Source organism: Nannospalax galili, unplaced genomic scaffold (genome assembly GCF_000622305.1).
Source record: "Nannospalax galili isolate Female #2095 unplaced genomic scaffold, S.galili_v1.0 scaffold72, whole genome shotgun sequence".
NCBI classification, from domain to species: domain Eukaryota; kingdom Metazoa; phylum Chordata; class Mammalia; order Rodentia; family Spalacidae; genus Nannospalax; species Nannospalax galili.
This window is the reverse complement of record NW_008336933.1, coordinates 277909-295417: the sequence shown is the minus strand read 5'-3', so window position 1 is coordinate 295417 and position 17509 is coordinate 277909. Positions and strand designations below refer to the sequence as shown.

The 17509-nt window shown below is 38.9% G+C and overlaps 1 protein-coding gene across 1 annotated transcript in view; it reads right to left on the bottom strand.

Moving 5' to 3' along the window:
• The window catches only part of Ranbp9 (RAN binding protein 9), a gene marked incomplete at its 5' end in the record, with an annotated part of 100634 nt that overhangs the window by 5905 nt on the left and 77220 nt on the right, over positions 1-17509 (bottom strand). The window contains 5 exons of the mRNA XM_008831678.1: positions 7958-8109; positions 9609-9730; positions 13874-14018; positions 15348-15538; positions 17255-17363. Of these exons, the coding sequence (XP_008829900.1) occupies positions 7958-8109; positions 9609-9730; positions 13874-14018; positions 15348-15538; positions 17255-17363 (719 nt within the window). The remainder of the gene's footprint in view (positions 1-7957; positions 8110-9608; positions 9731-13873; positions 14019-15347; positions 15539-17254; positions 17364-17509) is intronic.

The window sequence follows — 17509 nt, the reverse complement described above, 5'->3', positions numbered from 1 at the left end:
ATGGTCTATATCCTGTAGAGCTAACTTTATAACTGATGGTGTTCTTTCTAAAGACTGTGCATCATCAATACTATCCTGCATCCGCAGCCATCTAAGGAGGCACCATCCCCACAGGACATGTCAATTTAAAAAGATATACCAAGAATACATCCAATGAGTGACTAGCACATAGAACCTTTAAGCATTAAAACCATCTTCATGGCTCTACACTGACACACTACCAAAAAGACTGAATTTGATGTTTCAACATCTCAACATCCTCTAGTTTTAGAACAAAACCAGGAACAACTGTAATACATTATCGTTGGCTAGTACTGTACAGACGGTATTACATACACTCAAGGGTCACTTCAATTGCTCTAACCTGAGGTTGGTAAGTCCATCTTCTTACAGATGCAAACTGAGGCAAAGACAGGTTAAGACTGCACAGCTATGATGCAGTTTTTCTATGTTAATTACCAGTCTACACATTAAGAAAAGTTAGAGTTTTGTTCTGTTTTTTTGTTGAGCACAGCTGATAGACTGGGCACAGGCAATGATGACCAGGACCTAATCGCTGCTTTCAGTACATTCCTAGTGGCCTAATGGAAACAGATTCAAAGAACATGCAGACTGAGGCTAAAGAAAGGAAGAAATGCATGGCCAGAACCATGCAAGAAACTAGACCCCAGAATACTCCCCAGACCGCACTAAAAACATAAGCATTTTTTTTTTCAAGAAGGCAATGAGGTTTTAAAAAAAGGAGACTCAGGCTGGAGAGATGGCTCAGCGGTTAAGAACACTGACTGTTCTTGCAGAAGATCCAGGTTCGAATCCTAGCACCTACATGGCAGCTAACAACTGCCCATAACTCCAGTCCCAGGGGATCCGACAGCCTCTTCTAACGTCCGTGGGCAGTGCACCACACAGGTGCACTTACGTACATGCAGGCAATACACGTGTACATATAAAATAAAAAAGATAAAATTTTTTTAAAATGTGAAAAAAAAAGACTGATAGGGATTAGACTTGACTAGAAGGACCACACAGCAATATCATGAACTATGGCTTAAAGTAGTATAAAGCTCCAAGCAAGAAAACTACTACAACCTTCACAAAGTGGCAACGGTTTGCTGTCAAACTTCCAAGAGTATATACCTAGAACTTTATCTTTCCTTACTAAAGAACAAAAATAAAATTAGCACGGCGGCACTAATGTCTTAAACTCCAATGCTTCACTGATGAAAACTGACAAAATGCAAAGAAGTAATTTTAAGACACTAACATGTTAACCCTAAAAATTAAGGTCACAGTGGCAATTAGAATGGTTCATTACCACTGCTGGTTGGTTGCTAGAAAGTTTCTGGAATGCAGCATAGCAATATACAGCATGAGCCACACTACATTCACAGCCTTCTGCTTCTAGGACTCTCTCTACCCCACAGCTTATCGTGTAGCTACTTCAAATGTAAATAAGGCATAGAAACTAGAACTAGTTTAAGGAAAAACAAAAACAAAAACAAAAAACAAAAACCAACAACAACAACACAAGCCAGGTGTGGTGGTGCACTCCTGTAATAACAGCACTTGGGAGGCTGAGTCAGGACTGAAAGTTAGAGACCCTGTTTCAAGAAGAAAAAAGAAGTTACTTCAGTTACTGATGAGGCAAAATACATGCATGTAGGAGTTAAGGCACAAAACTCCTATGAAATCCTGTGCCACTGTAGGTTATGTTTTACTCTAAAGAAAAAGACCTAACTTCAGTGGAAATACCTTCTGAGGTAAATATAGTATCACTGAGGTAGCGTTCTCAAATTACTCAAGCTTGACTTAAACCTGGAACCATTTCTAAATAGTGTGCGTCTGTCTGGTTCTTGTTCTTCTAGTCACTACACTAAAACCCCCTTTGGCTCACTCATCTGAGCACCTACAACAACCTCAATACGCTACTTGAGTTCATGAAGTAGTTGTCAAACAAACCAATCCAGGCAGCTCTCTTGGGAGGCACCAGAAAAAATAGGCTACAAGGAGCAAAAAGATGACAAGAAAAAAAGACAGAAAATGCTAGAAGGAAAAAGGTCAAGAGAAGAAACTGGGGCCACCAGTGTAGCAGTATTTGTCACACCACATCAACGCCACACAAACACGTACGCACTGTATGGTAAAGAAATTTAGCAAAACTTTAACTTCAATTCTCTTCGTGTCCAGTTGTGCTGCATAAAGACATCCAGGCCAATGCAGACTACACAGCCAACTGTCACTCCTTAAGATTATAATAAAGCTGGAAAACTCCTATTGCCTAGGGACACCACTGCTGCCACGTCTCAGCATTACTTGAGTACTTGTGGTGAGGAAGTATAAACAAACCTGCACTGCCAGCCATAAAAGAACTGCACAGAATTCTGCAAACACTCCACACTTGCAAACACTAATAAACAATGAAGCAATAAGATGGGCCATATACACATGTGTATCTCTATGGTGAATACATACACCATATAACCTAGGTGTAAAGTAGACTACCATCTAGGTTTCAAGTGTACGATGATGCTTACGCAAGAAATAATACATTCTTAACACATCCTCATCATTAAGTGATGCGTGATTACATATGTGACCCAGAAGTTTTATACCCAAACACTAAAGATCTTTTAAAAACCATAATCATATGTTACTTCAAGTGAAGAATAAACAGGAATAATTTCAAAAGCTCAACTACATCAAAAAATGTTTTCTGTTTCCTTCAAATCTTCCAGTCTTGGCTCTTTGGCGTCTTGTGAAGTAGGTCAGTTATTCATCTGTATCCGATCAAGGAAGGAGAGGGAAGCAGTTCAACATTAAGATAGTTTCTGAGAATAAGAAACTGCCAGCTTATCCCTGAATAGAACACCTATATCAAACTTCTGCTTTCTAAGCCTTCGGGATCACTGTGGAAGAGGGGGCAGAAAGATTGTAAGAGAGCCAGAGGTGGTGGGTGACTGATGACTGTAGGGAAAGTTTTCCAAACAGCTGGGTAGTTACTCATATGCACTCACAGCAAGGGAGACAGCACACACAAATCCCATGCAAGCTCAACCCAAACAAAATATCAGCATGGATGTGGAAAGGTGGGTAAGAAACCCCAGTCCTACCCGATGGCTGCTGGGAGGAGTCACTGTCACTTAAGGGTGAGACTCTTGGTAGGGTGACCAGGCTCCAGTGGCTAGTTCCACACCAAAACGTATTTGGGGACACAAGTTTGAATCTATGGGGAAGCGCGCGCGCGTGCGCGCATGTGTGTGTGTGTGTGTGTGTGTGTGTGTGTGTATGTGTGTATATCTCTCCCTAAATATATACATACATACATAATAAAGTACATGAACTGGTCAGGGGGGTGGGGGTACGGGGGGAGGAGATTTCAATACAATTAAAAATAATGTATAAAATATGCAAAAATTCAATTAAAAAAAGTAAAAAGGGGGCCAGAGATACAGCTCAGTGGTGGAGTGCTTACCTAGCATGTGCAAGGCTCTAGATTCAATCCTTGGATGCCCAGCCAATGAGATTCATTCACCTTTTACAAAACCTTGTCTCTTCTATATGACACGATTTACTCATGAAATAAAATGAGTGACCAGGAAAACAAGTTAAATAAAGTCTGGGGGTGAAGAGGTGGCTCAGAGGTTAAGAGCACTGGCTGTTCTTGTCGAAGACCCAGGTTCAAATCCCAACACCAACATGGTGGCTAACAACCATCTATACCTCTAGTTCCAGGTGATCCGATGCCCTCTTCTGACCTCCACGGGCATTGCACAACATGGATGCACTTAAATATATGCAGGCATAACACTCATACACATAAAATAAAAATAATTTAAAAAATTATAAATCAATAAATACATAAAGTCTGAAAGAGCCAGGTGTGGTGGCACATGTCTTTAATCCCAGCACTCAGGAATCAGGGGCAGGTGGACCTCTTTGAGATGGAGCTCTACATAGCACGTTCCAGGCCAGCTGGAGACCCTGTCCTTGGGGTGGGGGGAAAGTCTCTGAAAGATGCAGTTGTTTAGAAGTCAGAAGTGAAATATCAAAGCCACCCACTTTATTTAGATGAAGACAGTAAATTACATTTTCATGTAATTCAGTGTGATCAAGAAACATATTCAAGATGTAGCCATGTAATAACAATTTCTAATTTCATTCAAATTACAGCCAAAGGCGAAGTAGGATGACAAGAGTCTAGTCTCAGGTATCCAGAATCACACATCCTTCACCCAGTTCAATTAGCACAAAATTTTAACAAGAATACCAAGTCAGATGACTGAGTATAAAAAAGTCTGAGTTCTTACAAAAATCTCATATTCCAAAATATCACCAAAAGGAAGTTCTCAGAGTGCGGTCCAGGGACATACAGGGTCCACGCCCTTTCAGCCAGTCTCTGAAGTCAGAACTCTTCACAGTAGCACTAACCTTTCCCTCACCTTTTCACTTTGAGAGCTCATTTCCCTGATACCATAATATCCAATTTGACAATTTAACAGAATGAATACAGAGTTAGGCCTGGAAGTTTAGCTCATCTGCTAAACCAAATACTCGAGATCTGGGAAAAAATAAAATTATGCTATTTCTCATTTAAGTGGGGTAGTTAACTTTTTCATAAAATGGATTTTATGAAAATTTTTACAATGGATTTATTTTAAAATTAGTAATTTTGGGGCTGGAAAGATGGCTCAGCGGTTAAGAACACTGACTGTTCTTGCAGAAGACTCGGGTTCAAATCCCAGCACCCACATGGCAGCTAACAACTGTCCGTAACTCCAGTTCCAGGGGATCCGACAGTGTCTTCTGTCCTCCGCAGGCATTGCATAACATGGTGCACTTACCTACATGCAGGCAATACACATGTACACAGAAAATAATAAAATATTTAAAAAAATAAAATAATAAAATTAGTAATTTTAAGGGTAGGAGAAACAGCTCAATGGTTAAGACACTCACTACTCTTGCAGAAGACCTGGGTTTCTAGCACTCACATGGTGGCTTACAATTGCATAAAACTCCAGTTCCAGGGGATTCAATGCCCTCTCTTCTGGCCCATGGGCATTGCACGCACGTGGCGCACATACATACACACAGGCAAAACACTCATACACATAATAATAAATCTTTAAAAAGATGAATAATTTCAGTTTTGGAAATTCTAGTTTCTGATATGGTAGATAGCAACAGATGAAACCTATTAAACAAAAAAGCTTGGGAAATCTTTTTTGGAAGCTGGATATATCTCAGGGTCTCTTGCAGCACGGGTAAGCACTCTACCATTGCACTAAATTCCCAGCCTACTTCAGTGACTTTTAAAAGACTCAGACATTAAAAATATTAAGAACTACTGCCCTCAAACAGCCCTCAGTATCTAGAAAAAAGTTGCTATCATTTCCCAAATGGATAATTTTAGATACCTAAAATTTCAATAAAGAGCTGAAGTCTTAAGTCTCTTAACAGTCCATATACCAGAAAAGGCTCTAAGAAGTCACACTGTGATGCATGTTGGCTCTGTACATCAGAAGTGTACATATCAGAGAAATACTTAAAATGGAGGGATTAATAAAGACATAGTCTGGCCTTAAAAAAACCTTCTAAGGCAAAAGTAGAGAGCCATTTTCTTGATACGTGAATTTCTGATATGACTATTTAAATGAAAAATTTCTTCATATCCATTATGCAATTTGTCTCCCTGTCTTTTGGCACTGAAGGTCCCCATTAGAAACAATCACTATATTATGCAGCAGATACATGGTGACTACATTTCTCTTCCCACCTTAGCTACAGACATATACAAGGCTTAACATCGTTAACTGAATGAAGGTGGGATTTAGGTGGCTCCTTTACCACCTTAGATTACACAGACATGTCACATCTATACAGGTGTTATGCTGAGGCTATTGTACAAGTAAATGTTTACCTACGCTGAAGTTATGCCAAGGGTATTGTATCAGGTACTAGTAGATGTTGCTGATTGCCCTTATGTTCAATGCTTTGTCTCCAGCAGGTAGTGCTACCTCTGGAGGCCCTGGGAACATAGGAGAGGCCTAGCTAGAGTAAACAGGCCAATGGGGGTATGCCTTTGAAGGGGGTACATAGTCCTCAATCCTTGGTCCCTTTGATTCTTTGCTTCCTGTCTACCATAATATGAAAATTTCCCCCGCAAGCTCCTGCTTCCATAGTATTTTGCCTTATAAAGGGGCCAGAATCAAGAGAACCCAGGTTTACTGACTGAAATATTTCGAACTCTGAGCAAAATCAGTCTCTCCTCCCTCTAAGCTATGTCAAGTATTTAGTTCCAGCAGAGTAACACAGGTTTCTTCCAAACATTCAGAAGAAAATACAACAAACCAACTCTGAAAGACTCAAAAATTAATACAATTAACTGCCACCTGACTCAATTCCATCTTCAACTGATACACCATGGTCATATTCAGAAGACACCTTAAAATGTATTTTAACCATTCTGGACATGAAAGATGATGCAATTTTTCACCAATTTCCATAAAAATGAAAAACCATGTATTACACATTTAATTTGCTACAACCCTCAACAGTCTACTAAAAATTAAATATCTAGCCAGGCGTGGTGGTGCACGCCTTTAATCCCAGCACTTGGGAGGTGGAGGCAGGCGGATATCTGTGAGTTCAAGGCCAGCCTGGTCTACATAGTGAGTTCCAGGACAGCTGGGGCTACAGGGAGACCCTGTCTCAAAAAAAAGACAAAAAATAAATAAATAAATAATTCAGCAACATTAAAAAAAAAATTAAATATCTCATTTATAATTTTATCAGCATACTCACAACTGTACAGTAATTTTACAATTTTACAACTGAAAAAAACAAAAGGAAGAAGTGGCAAAGTCAAGTGTGGTGGTGCACACATTTAACTCCAGCACTTAGGAGGCAGAGGCAGGCAGCGCTCTCTGAGATGCAGACAGGCCAGCCGAGGCTACAGGCAGGCCCTCTCCAAAACAAACAAACAAACAAAAAACCAAAAAAAGCCAAACAAACCAAGAGTGGAAAAGGCCCTCAGCACTGCAGTGTAACTGGCAATGATCCTGACACTGAGACTGTGTGCACACATGTGTGAGAGAAGTCAAAAGTTCTTCTAGATCTGAGTTACCTAACATCATCCAAAGTGTTCGTTTGGGGCTAGAGAGGTGGCTCAGTGGGTTAAGAATGCAGACTACTCTTCAGAAAATCAGAGTTCTGTTCCCAGCACCCATGTTAAGCAGCTCACACCTACTTTTAACTCCAACTACAGAAGATCCCATGCATTTGGTCTCTCTGGGCATCTGTGCTCACATGCACATACCCACATATGTAATTTTAGAAAATAATAAAAGTAAATCTTAAAAAAAAGAAAAGAAAGTTCTCATTCACAGATGGCAACGTTCTGAGGAGGAATTCTGGTCCAAAGTCCCCCAAGAATTTGTAGCATACTGCTCAACGCTTAACAAAACTGGACCTTAGTGCCTTTGACACATTTACAAGTCTCAGTTTGGATCTGAAATATTCCCCCAAATATTCTGATGTTGAAGGTTTGCTTCCCAATGTAGAAGTGGAGTTGCTGGGGGTGACTGGACCGTGAGGACTCTAACCTCATCAATGGATTAATATGATGAATGCACAGCTTGATGGGCTACTGGAAAGTGCTGAAAACTGTGGCTACTTGGAAGAAGTCAGTCACCGGAGGTATGTTTGCAAAGGGTAGAGTTTGTCTCTAGTCCCTTCCTCTCCTTTCTACTAACTGGTCACAATGAGCTCAAAAGCTCTGCTCTCCTACATGTTCCCCGCTCTACCCCATGTTCCTGCTCTCCCACATGTTCTGCCTCACCAGATCCAGAAGCAGTCGAGCCAAGTGAGGATGGGCTGAAACCTTTAACACAGGGAGTCTGAATAAACTTTTCTCCTTTTATTTTGTCACAGAGATGGAAAGCAAACACACTCTCACCTTCAGCATCTTCTTATTTGCTGTGTTCTTGCCACATTCTCTCCTCAGCTGTTCACTCATTGCTTGCAGCTCTCGGCCAAAGTGAATCATTCTTTCTATGGCGGCCTGACTTCCCCCACACAACTGGCGTCTTAACTGACTCGAATCAACTTCTGAAAGAAAAATAAATATTTCACTACTTAGGGAATGGAGAACAACAAGGAACAAAAATGAGAACTTGAAATGTTTTGTATATTCAATAACTACTTCCTAGTAGTTCATCTACACACAGATATGCACATGTGTATTTCAGACAGAGTCTTGGCAGGCTGGCCTTGGCCTAAGTACCAAGATTATAGGCATATGTATCACCATGCCTGGCTGCTAAACACAGATTTAAAAACATTTAATCTGGAACCCTGTAGCTAACAACTATAAAGTCAAATGTCTGGGACCCAATGTTTAGTGCACAGCTGAAAGGTGACAGCTGTCAGTGCACTAGAGCAGGTCTAGTGTATATTAAAAACAAAACCACTATGAAGGGTAAGTGGAATTCCTTAAAACTATAATGGAACAAGAGTTTTATAAAAAAGGCAATAATTCCATCTCAGGCTGATATAAAACAGAAATGGAATAAAGTGTTCCTGGAAACCTAGGCCCACTAGAAACAGATACCTTACTAAAAAGGATAATTACACTATTAGAGAAATGTTACTTTTAGAAGTATTTTTGTGTTATATATCTTGATTAATAATTAGTAATCAGCAATACTGTAATCATAAAAACCACTATCAATAAGAGCATTCATAGGCTGATGAGGAAAATTACTAATATTTACAAAGTACTCAATACACTTAGCTGCTATTTCACAGATGAACTCATTTACTCTTCACAATGACACAGATTTATTATTTTACCCATTTTACAGATGAAGAAACTGAGGCACAGAGCAGCTAAGAATTTTGTCCAAGGTCAAACAGCTAGTAAGTGGCAGTCACAGATATCAAATCCAGGTAATCTGGCTCCAGAATCTCTGCTTTTAACCACTATGTCTAAATTTCTCTTCGGAGGCAGAGACGGCTTATATCCAGCAGAATAAAACTCTGCTGTCTTTAAACAACTTATTTCAGTCTTAAAAGTACTAAGAAAACTAATATTGCCAGGGAATTCTAACAATTATTATAAGCTTTAGCAATTTTCCTTCTCCATTTGATAAAGCTGTTTGCTAACTTTACATAAATTATCAATAAAATAAAATGATATATTCAAATATATCATGAAATCATTTTTTTTAAAGTGGGAGAGGTCGTACAGTGCTATGCATGCCACACATTTGCATTTAATAAATTTAAGAGATTCCGTTTAGTTGAAATTTACAACATAACTCCAGCCATTTGATTTTACTGGCTATACTGAAATGCATGTGAAAACATTTTCTATCTCCAACCTTCAATCCTAAGGGCCGAACTCCTAAGGCACTGAGGACCCACTGAAGCTGAAGTGAACTGGCACTTCCCTTCAGGAGCAACCCACTCTCCCAAGAGTGCTTAGGTGACACTTGGTTAATTTTTAAATTTGGTTTATTCTCATTAGCTGTGAATCAGTACAAGTAAAAATATAACCTTGTAGCCATCATTTTTTATTAAAGAATGTAAGAAATATCACTGCAGACCCATTTCGGTGTCACAGTCTTCCATTTCGTGGTCATGTTTAGAGCTACCATTCAGGAAACCATTGGATGACGTTTCTCCAACTCCATTGGAGTAGTGATCTGTCTCCATGTCTACATCATTACTGAAAATGAAAAACACAACCTGAAGTTTAGAAATAGATTTTTAGCTTACTTTAAAATAAATTACTACATAACTATGTAGCCTACTAGAAATGAATTTCATAAGGCAATAGCAATCTGGAAATGAGGTATTTAACTAACTAAATCTCAAATGTATCAAATCTAAACATAACTGAGCTTTAACAAATCTGCACTCCTGGAGATGAGGGAGGAAAAAGGTACATGTGCCAAAGTGTAGTGGTTTTTGTGACTTTACATCAATGGAGAAATCCCACTCTGCCATAATACTTTCAACTATTTTTCAAACACACACTTGCACTTCTTTCTTGTTCCAGAGTCTCCCCAGCAACCCTTTCCAGTGTTCCCAGGATTTATTTCCAGCATTTAATGGAAAACTTCACTTTCCAAACCCCCAATAGTAACCCTCACTCTAAGAACCCAGTGCACTGCTTTCCCACCCTCATTATCCAATCCATATCGAGAATTTTTACAAGTCTTAACATTCTGGTCTTATTCCTTACTATTTAAGAAAATGCTCTCTCAGTCCAGGCACGGTGGTGCACATATTTAATCCCAGCACTCGGGAGGCAGAGGCAGGCAGGTATCTGTAAGACTGAGGCCAGTCTGGTCTACATCTCGAGTCCCAGGCCAGCTGTAACTACAAGGAAACCTTTTCTCAAAAAAACCAAAGAATATGCTCTCTCAAAAGTAAACACTATTAAAAAAAAAAAAAAAGTCTCATCTGCTCCCACCTTTTCAGACCAACACTATTATTCTCTTACAGGTCGTCTTATGAGCCAATAGTTCTAGAGTACTATCCAATCTTCGTTTTTATTTTAATGAAATCTATGCTGACCAGGCAGGCCTTGAACTTGTAATGTGCCTGCCTGTGCACATTAAGTAGCTGGAATTACAGGTGTGTGCCATCATGCCCAGCTGAAACAAACCTTCATTTTTAAATAGGTGTCACAGATGGTTTCTGGACAGTTTCCATTGTCACTTATCCCACACTGTACTGACACCTCTGTGCAGGCTAACTACATTTGGACATAATGAAGGAGTCAACACATGCCCTTTCAGATCTATTCACAGTCTTACAACAGACAATTTTATCTCTGGCTTAAGATTTCTCCTAAGATGATTTAGACAATATTTATATAATCCAGAAATGGAACTGATAAAAATTAGGAAATGTGGAAAAAGAGACATTTCACACTATAAAAGTAAAATATACTTATCTGCAAGAGAAAAAAAAATCAATACAGATAAAACCACTAGTTAATAACCTGAGGTGAGGTATGTGGGTAGACAGGTGTGTGTGAGGCTCTTGCTCAGTAAGTCAATAAGGCAACAACAGATTCAGGGAGAAGGGGGCAAAGGATCTAGAAAACAAACTACAAAACAGACTTATTCAATAAGAAAAAGATGATTTATTATCTTATAAGTCTTTAAGAAATAAGAAAAAAAAATCCCAAACCTTAAACTTTAAAAGCAATGCTTAATGAAAATCCTGTATTTTTTTTTTTGCAATCAAATTTAATACTTGAGAGGCTTTCATTCACTCACTCATCCATTCATACACATTTAAGAGATATGAGTTATGAGCTCTGCTTGGACACTCAGGATATTACATCACCCTCCAGGAATAAATGGCCTGTACTCAGTAGTTCCTGTACTCCAGAGGGATCACCATTAGTGCTAGGAACAATGTTAATCATAAGGAGTACTATAACATGTGGTGTGGGGATATAAATCAAAGAAAATGAGGAGTCACTTAAGCAACTTGGATTGGATGCCATCTAGACTTGAGTCTTACAGCCTGAACAAGAAGAGAAGGGCAGAGCACTTCACAAGGTGCAAGGGAAGCACAAGTTCCTAAGTCAGAGGTCCTGGGACATCTTTTCAGCTTTGCTACTTACTACCTAATTAGTGACCTTTAAAAAAAATGCCATGTACTTTCTGATATTCAGCTATACATCTGTAAAATGGTTTAAACAGTTCATACCACCTTTACCTACTTCACAACATTGTTACAGAAAAACCATTACCCAAGTACAAAATAACTCTTACTATTTAAGAGTTTAAAAAAGTAGTTCCTTGACTGGATTTAGAATCACCCAGAAGACAGTTCTCTGGATGTGTTTGTGAGATGTTTCTAGAGAAGCATAAAGGAGGAAGGAAGAGAAGACACTCTGAACGTGGACAGCACCTTCCACAGGCCTCTGCCCATGGAAAAAGATAGAAAGGAAAAAGCAAGGCGAGCACCGGCTTTCATGGCTCTCTTGCTTCCTGACTGCGGACCCCTGTGACCAGCTGCCCCACACTTCTGCCACCGTGCCTTTCTTGCCATCTTATCCCTTTAAGCCACGAGCCAAAATAAATCCTTTCCTTAAAAAATAAAAAAGTAGTTCCTAAATTTGCTTGCTTTTCCTTCTCTATGGCACACAGAGGACGATGCTGTGTCATCAAGCCTACTATGAAGCCAAGCACAGGTAATAACAGGTCAACTGAGCAACTTCCTGTAGTGAGAACATTCATGAGAAAAACCCAAAGTCTGACAGCAGTTTTACCATCCGATAAGACAGAACCCTCGACACTAAAACGTCAGTTATAAAGTACTAATTAACATTTCCAATCAGAACTTGTTATTCGTTTGCCGTAGTATTTGCACTTTATGCACTCTAACAGGTCAGCTCTACTGTGAAAGACCTCCCCAATCTCTACCGCAAAGAGTTTTAATCCTCAAGTTCTCCCATCTTCAGGCCATGTCTGTGGCCTCCCTTTTATCTTCTATCTCAGACCACTGCTCTTAAAAGATTTGTCACGTGTAACAGGTAACCCAGAAATTTCTACTGCTCTCTAAATTTTCAAACACACAAACACACACACACACACACACACACACACACATTTTAAACACAGACTCCCATTGACTCAAATTTCCTTTAAAATTCCATGCCAAATGTTAGGCTCGTTCTTCTTGAATAAGACAATGTTTTTGTCTTGCTTTGTTGTTTCTTATTTTTTGAGACTGGGTGTCCCTGTAGCCACAGCTGGTCTTGATCTCACAAAGATCCAACTGTATGCCTCCCAAGTGCTTGGACTAAAGGCGTGTACCACCATGCCTGGCTTTAATAACACAGTGTTGCACTGATGAACATTCCCTGAAAACATAGCCGAACAGTGGTTCGAATACAGAACCACATCAGTACGGTCCAGCTCACTTCCCAGATCACTGGGCAGGCTGAATGCACAAATTTGCTCTTGTATCTTCTTGGATTTAAGTGATTAGACTTCCTGAACTTATTTAAGGATCCATGAATATTAAACATGAGTACACCAAGGCCTACAGTATGTTGATACAGTTATGTTTTCTTTCAAAGCTCTTAGAAATCAGACAACATAGCTAGCAGAAGGTTTGGTACCCAAAAGGTTCCTGATACTGTTGTCATGCTAACATGAAGATTCTGTATAAAGTTAGTTCTTTTGAACCCTGGAAATATTTTATACATTTACCTCCCCGCCCCCCACACCAACCATACACACAGAAAAAACTAGTTATATGTCTATCTTATGTTAGCATTCTAAGTTAAATATACTGGTATGTTTTTACTTGAAAACAGCAAATGGCATTTATATGACTGTCTGTATAGAGCTGCCATTGCAGAAAGACAATGTACAGAGCTCTTTGTTTTCATAACCTCACTAGAGGAAGTAGCAGGAAAAGAGAAAAATACTGAGGAAAGACCTCTGTGCACAATAGGCAGCAAAAAAGCTTTAGGAAACGGACCCCTACTCCTTTCACTTTAGGAAACGGACCCCCTACTCCTTTCACTTTAGGAAACGGACCCCTACTCCTTTCACTTTAGGAAACGGACCCCCTACTCCTTTCACTTTAGGAAACGGATCCCTCACTCCTTTCACTTTAGGAAACGGATCCCCCACTCCTTTCACTTTAGGAAACGGATCCCCCACTCCTTTCACTTTAGGAAACAGATCCCCCACTCCTTTCACTTTAGGAAACAGATCCCCTACTCCTTTCACTTTCTAGGGGCTGAGCCAGTCCGGGTCACAGCAGTTCTTTCAAAATGACCTCGACACCTTGGCTGCTTATATGAATGCAAAAGCTCGGAAAATCACTTTACCTGGTGAAGTTATTAACTTGCTGTGACCTTGACATATTGATACTGTTGAGTTCTGGTACATTCAAACTGGATGACTGGTGTTTACTATGGCAATATGACTGATGTGCTTTATTTGATATTACACCATTACTACAACTGTCAAAACCTGAGGGGAGAAAAAAGAAAGGAATAACACATGGAATGGAAAGAAACAATAATTTGCTGATTAGGTTGCAAATAATACTTTAGCACTCTGATTTTATTTTTAACACTTTTAACAGGAAAGTCAATGGGCTATTTAAATAAATAAAATTTTTTAAAAACCTTGAATTACTTCACTGTGAACTATAATTTTATTTTCTGTAACATTTAGCTTAATTATAAATCTCATTTAATTCTCGCAATCCCTGAGGGCACTGCAGTCATGCACTGCTTAACAACAAGAACACATTCTGAGGAATGTGCTAATGATTTCATTGTTGTGCTAACATCACAGAGTAATTCTTACACACACCTAGATAGTCCAGCCTACTTAAGTGTATGGGATAGCCTACTGCTGATAGGCTATAAACCTGGACAGTACATTATTATACTGAATGCTGTAAGAAATTATAATGTGGTATGTATGTGTATATTCAGACTTAGGAAAGATACAGCAAAAATATCATCTGATACATGTTTTTCCGCTTCATCATGATCACATGGAACACTATTATATAGTCTGCTGCTGACAAAAATGTCATTATGTGGCATGTTATCACCATATTTTACACATAAACACACTGAATCTCAGACTTTGTCTGAGCCTAAAGTGACTATATGATATTCTAAAGGGGTGGTGGCTGCAGATAGACATGCACATCTTGTCCTCATCACACAGGACGCAGACTGTCAAAAACCTGAAAGGGGGAGCAGGAGTAAGACAGACAGAGGAAAAACAAAGGTGTTACTTTATTGAGAATAAAATGGAAGCATTTTCAGATTTACTTTATTAGGTTAAATGTACAGAGCAAACATTACATGTTGGGAAACATGACATTAAAGAGATAAAGAGAGAATGAGAAGGATTAGAAAAAGACCATCAGAAGTGACGCCATGAAAGGCAACAGGGGACCTTTACCTAAGAGAACATAAAAGCCAGAGTGTGCCTGGTGAGCTGAAAAGCAAGGCTAGGAATGAATCAGACAGTAAGCCCGGCTGTGCTTGCTAATCAGTAGCACAGCCTCTGCAGATCACTTAAATTCATACTTTATTAAGCACACAAATACTTTTCCATTACTAAATGTCAATGACTTTAGTGACAATTCATTTGAACATTGACATTTACTTATGAAGATCTAATATTCTCAGAGAGAGCTGTTCTCAAAGTTACTTCTTGGTACTAGTAACAGGAGTTTTACATCCGAAACTTGAGATCATGTACACACAACTGAAAGACCACCATAAAACCTATCTAAAGAAGGGCATGAGTTTTTAAAAAAAGATTGAGTCTCACCAGAAAAATGTGTAGCGCTTCCTTTGCCCGATGCTAAGTTGTGGATATTCATCCCATGGCTGGGGCTCATACTTGGACTACTAAAAGGTCGAGGACTGACAGGATAACTGTCTTGAGATTTAGGGCTTCGGCCTCCTAAACACCGCACTTCGCTGTCTGTGCCATTCACCATTTCTATAAACTGACGCACTCTGAAAGAAACAAGAAAATCTACTTAGACATAATCATCAAATGGACTGCTTTTATTTTTTTATGAAGCAGCAACAGACTTCTGAAAATATTTTAAAAGTTTATCAACAGGTTTGGTCTTTCTGGAAAAATCAGAGCATAAAGGCAAAAGTCACAAAAACAGCATTACTTATGAGAATCTATACACACCTGTAATAACATTAAAACACACCTCATTTTAAAACTCTGAAAACTTTTTATACTTGGTAACATACCACGTTGGTATTTAAGAACATGATTTTAGGTGCACATGTCCTTTATGAATACACAGTACAGCCTTCTCCTCATCCGGCCTCACCCCACTGGCAATCCCAACCTCTTAGCTTTAAAATAGGCTTCAGTTCAACTTTTACTTTAAGGAAAAAAAACTGTCTTTGATTTCGCTTAAAAGGTTGAAATCATATGTTCAATAACATCTAACTTTTAAAAATAATACTTATAAAAACCAATTAAAAGTGACAAATTAGGATCATTATACTCTAAAAAGCAGAAAATAAGTACTGATGATGAGACAGAGAAATTGGAAACCTGCCTTGCAAGCGGGAAAATCAGATGATGCAACCACCGAGGAAAGCAGAAATGCAGCTCTTTGAAACGCTACATAGAATTGGTTAGGGTCCAGAAATTCCACTTTTAAGTAAAAATAACCTACACAACTGCAAGTCAGAACTCAAAGGGATACCTGAACACACGTTCACAGCCAATTAGTCACAACAACCAAGAGACAGAAGCAGCCCCTGTGCCCACCAACAGGTGTACAAACAGTATGCAGTGTACCCACACGACGGGATATTATCCAGTCTTTAAAGTAAAGGAAGGAGAATTTGGGCACATGCTCCAATATAGATGAAACTTACGGATTTTATGCTAAGTGACTAAGCCAGTCATAAAACAACCAATATTGCATGCGGGGCCTAGGAGACAGGGAAGAATGGAGAAGCTACTGTTTAATGGGCACCAAGTCTCAGTTCGGAAAGATGTAAAAGCTCTAGAGATGTACAGGGCTGATGACTGCACAAAAATGTAAAAGTATTTCAATATAAAGAATATACTTAGGAATGGGTGAAACAGAAAATTTTATGTATACTTTACCCTAATTTTTCAATATACCCAGAGAGTTACTAAAAGATACTTTTCTTCCTTCCTTCCTTCTTTCTTTCTTTCTTTCTCTCTCTCTCTCTTTTTTTTTTCTTTTTTTTTGAGACAGGGTCTCCCTGTAGCCCCAGCTGTCCTGGAACTATGTAGACCAGGCTGGCCTTGAACTCACAGAGATCCACCTGCCTCTGCTGAGTGCTGGGATTAAAGGCGTGCGCCACCACACCTGGCTAAAACATACTTTTCAGGATGAGAATAAGATTACTGTCTTCCAAGTAAGATAGTCACACTTTAAAACTGAGAATGACAGAAAAGATATCATGCGCTTAGAGTCCTCAAAATAAAAGTACTTCCTATTTTTGTTGTTTTTAGTGCCTGAGATTAAATTCAGATCTTCATGTGTTACATCTGCTTATCACTGGGCTATATACCCTCAGCCTCAGGTAAATTTAAATGCTATTTAAATGTGTTATATTGTACAATTATATGTAGCTATCTTAGACAAGGCAAAATTAACATTAAAACTACAAATAAAGATAATTTAACATGTATAATACACAAAATAACATTATACTAAAACTCACTTTAATGTGAAAAGGAGATTAGGATTTCTTTCAAGTAAACTTGGATATAACTGCTGTGTTGTTTCAATAGCTTCTCCCATTCTTCCTGCTAACACCAACTTCTGAATTCCTATTCAGAAAAAAGAAAGAAAAATATTAACTTCTACAAAAGCATAAACAACTCTAATAGCTTCCCAGAAAAAAAGGTAATTACTGAGAACCTTTAAAATATTATTGTTAGATTCTATTTCTTTTTCTTAAAAAAAAAAAATTTAT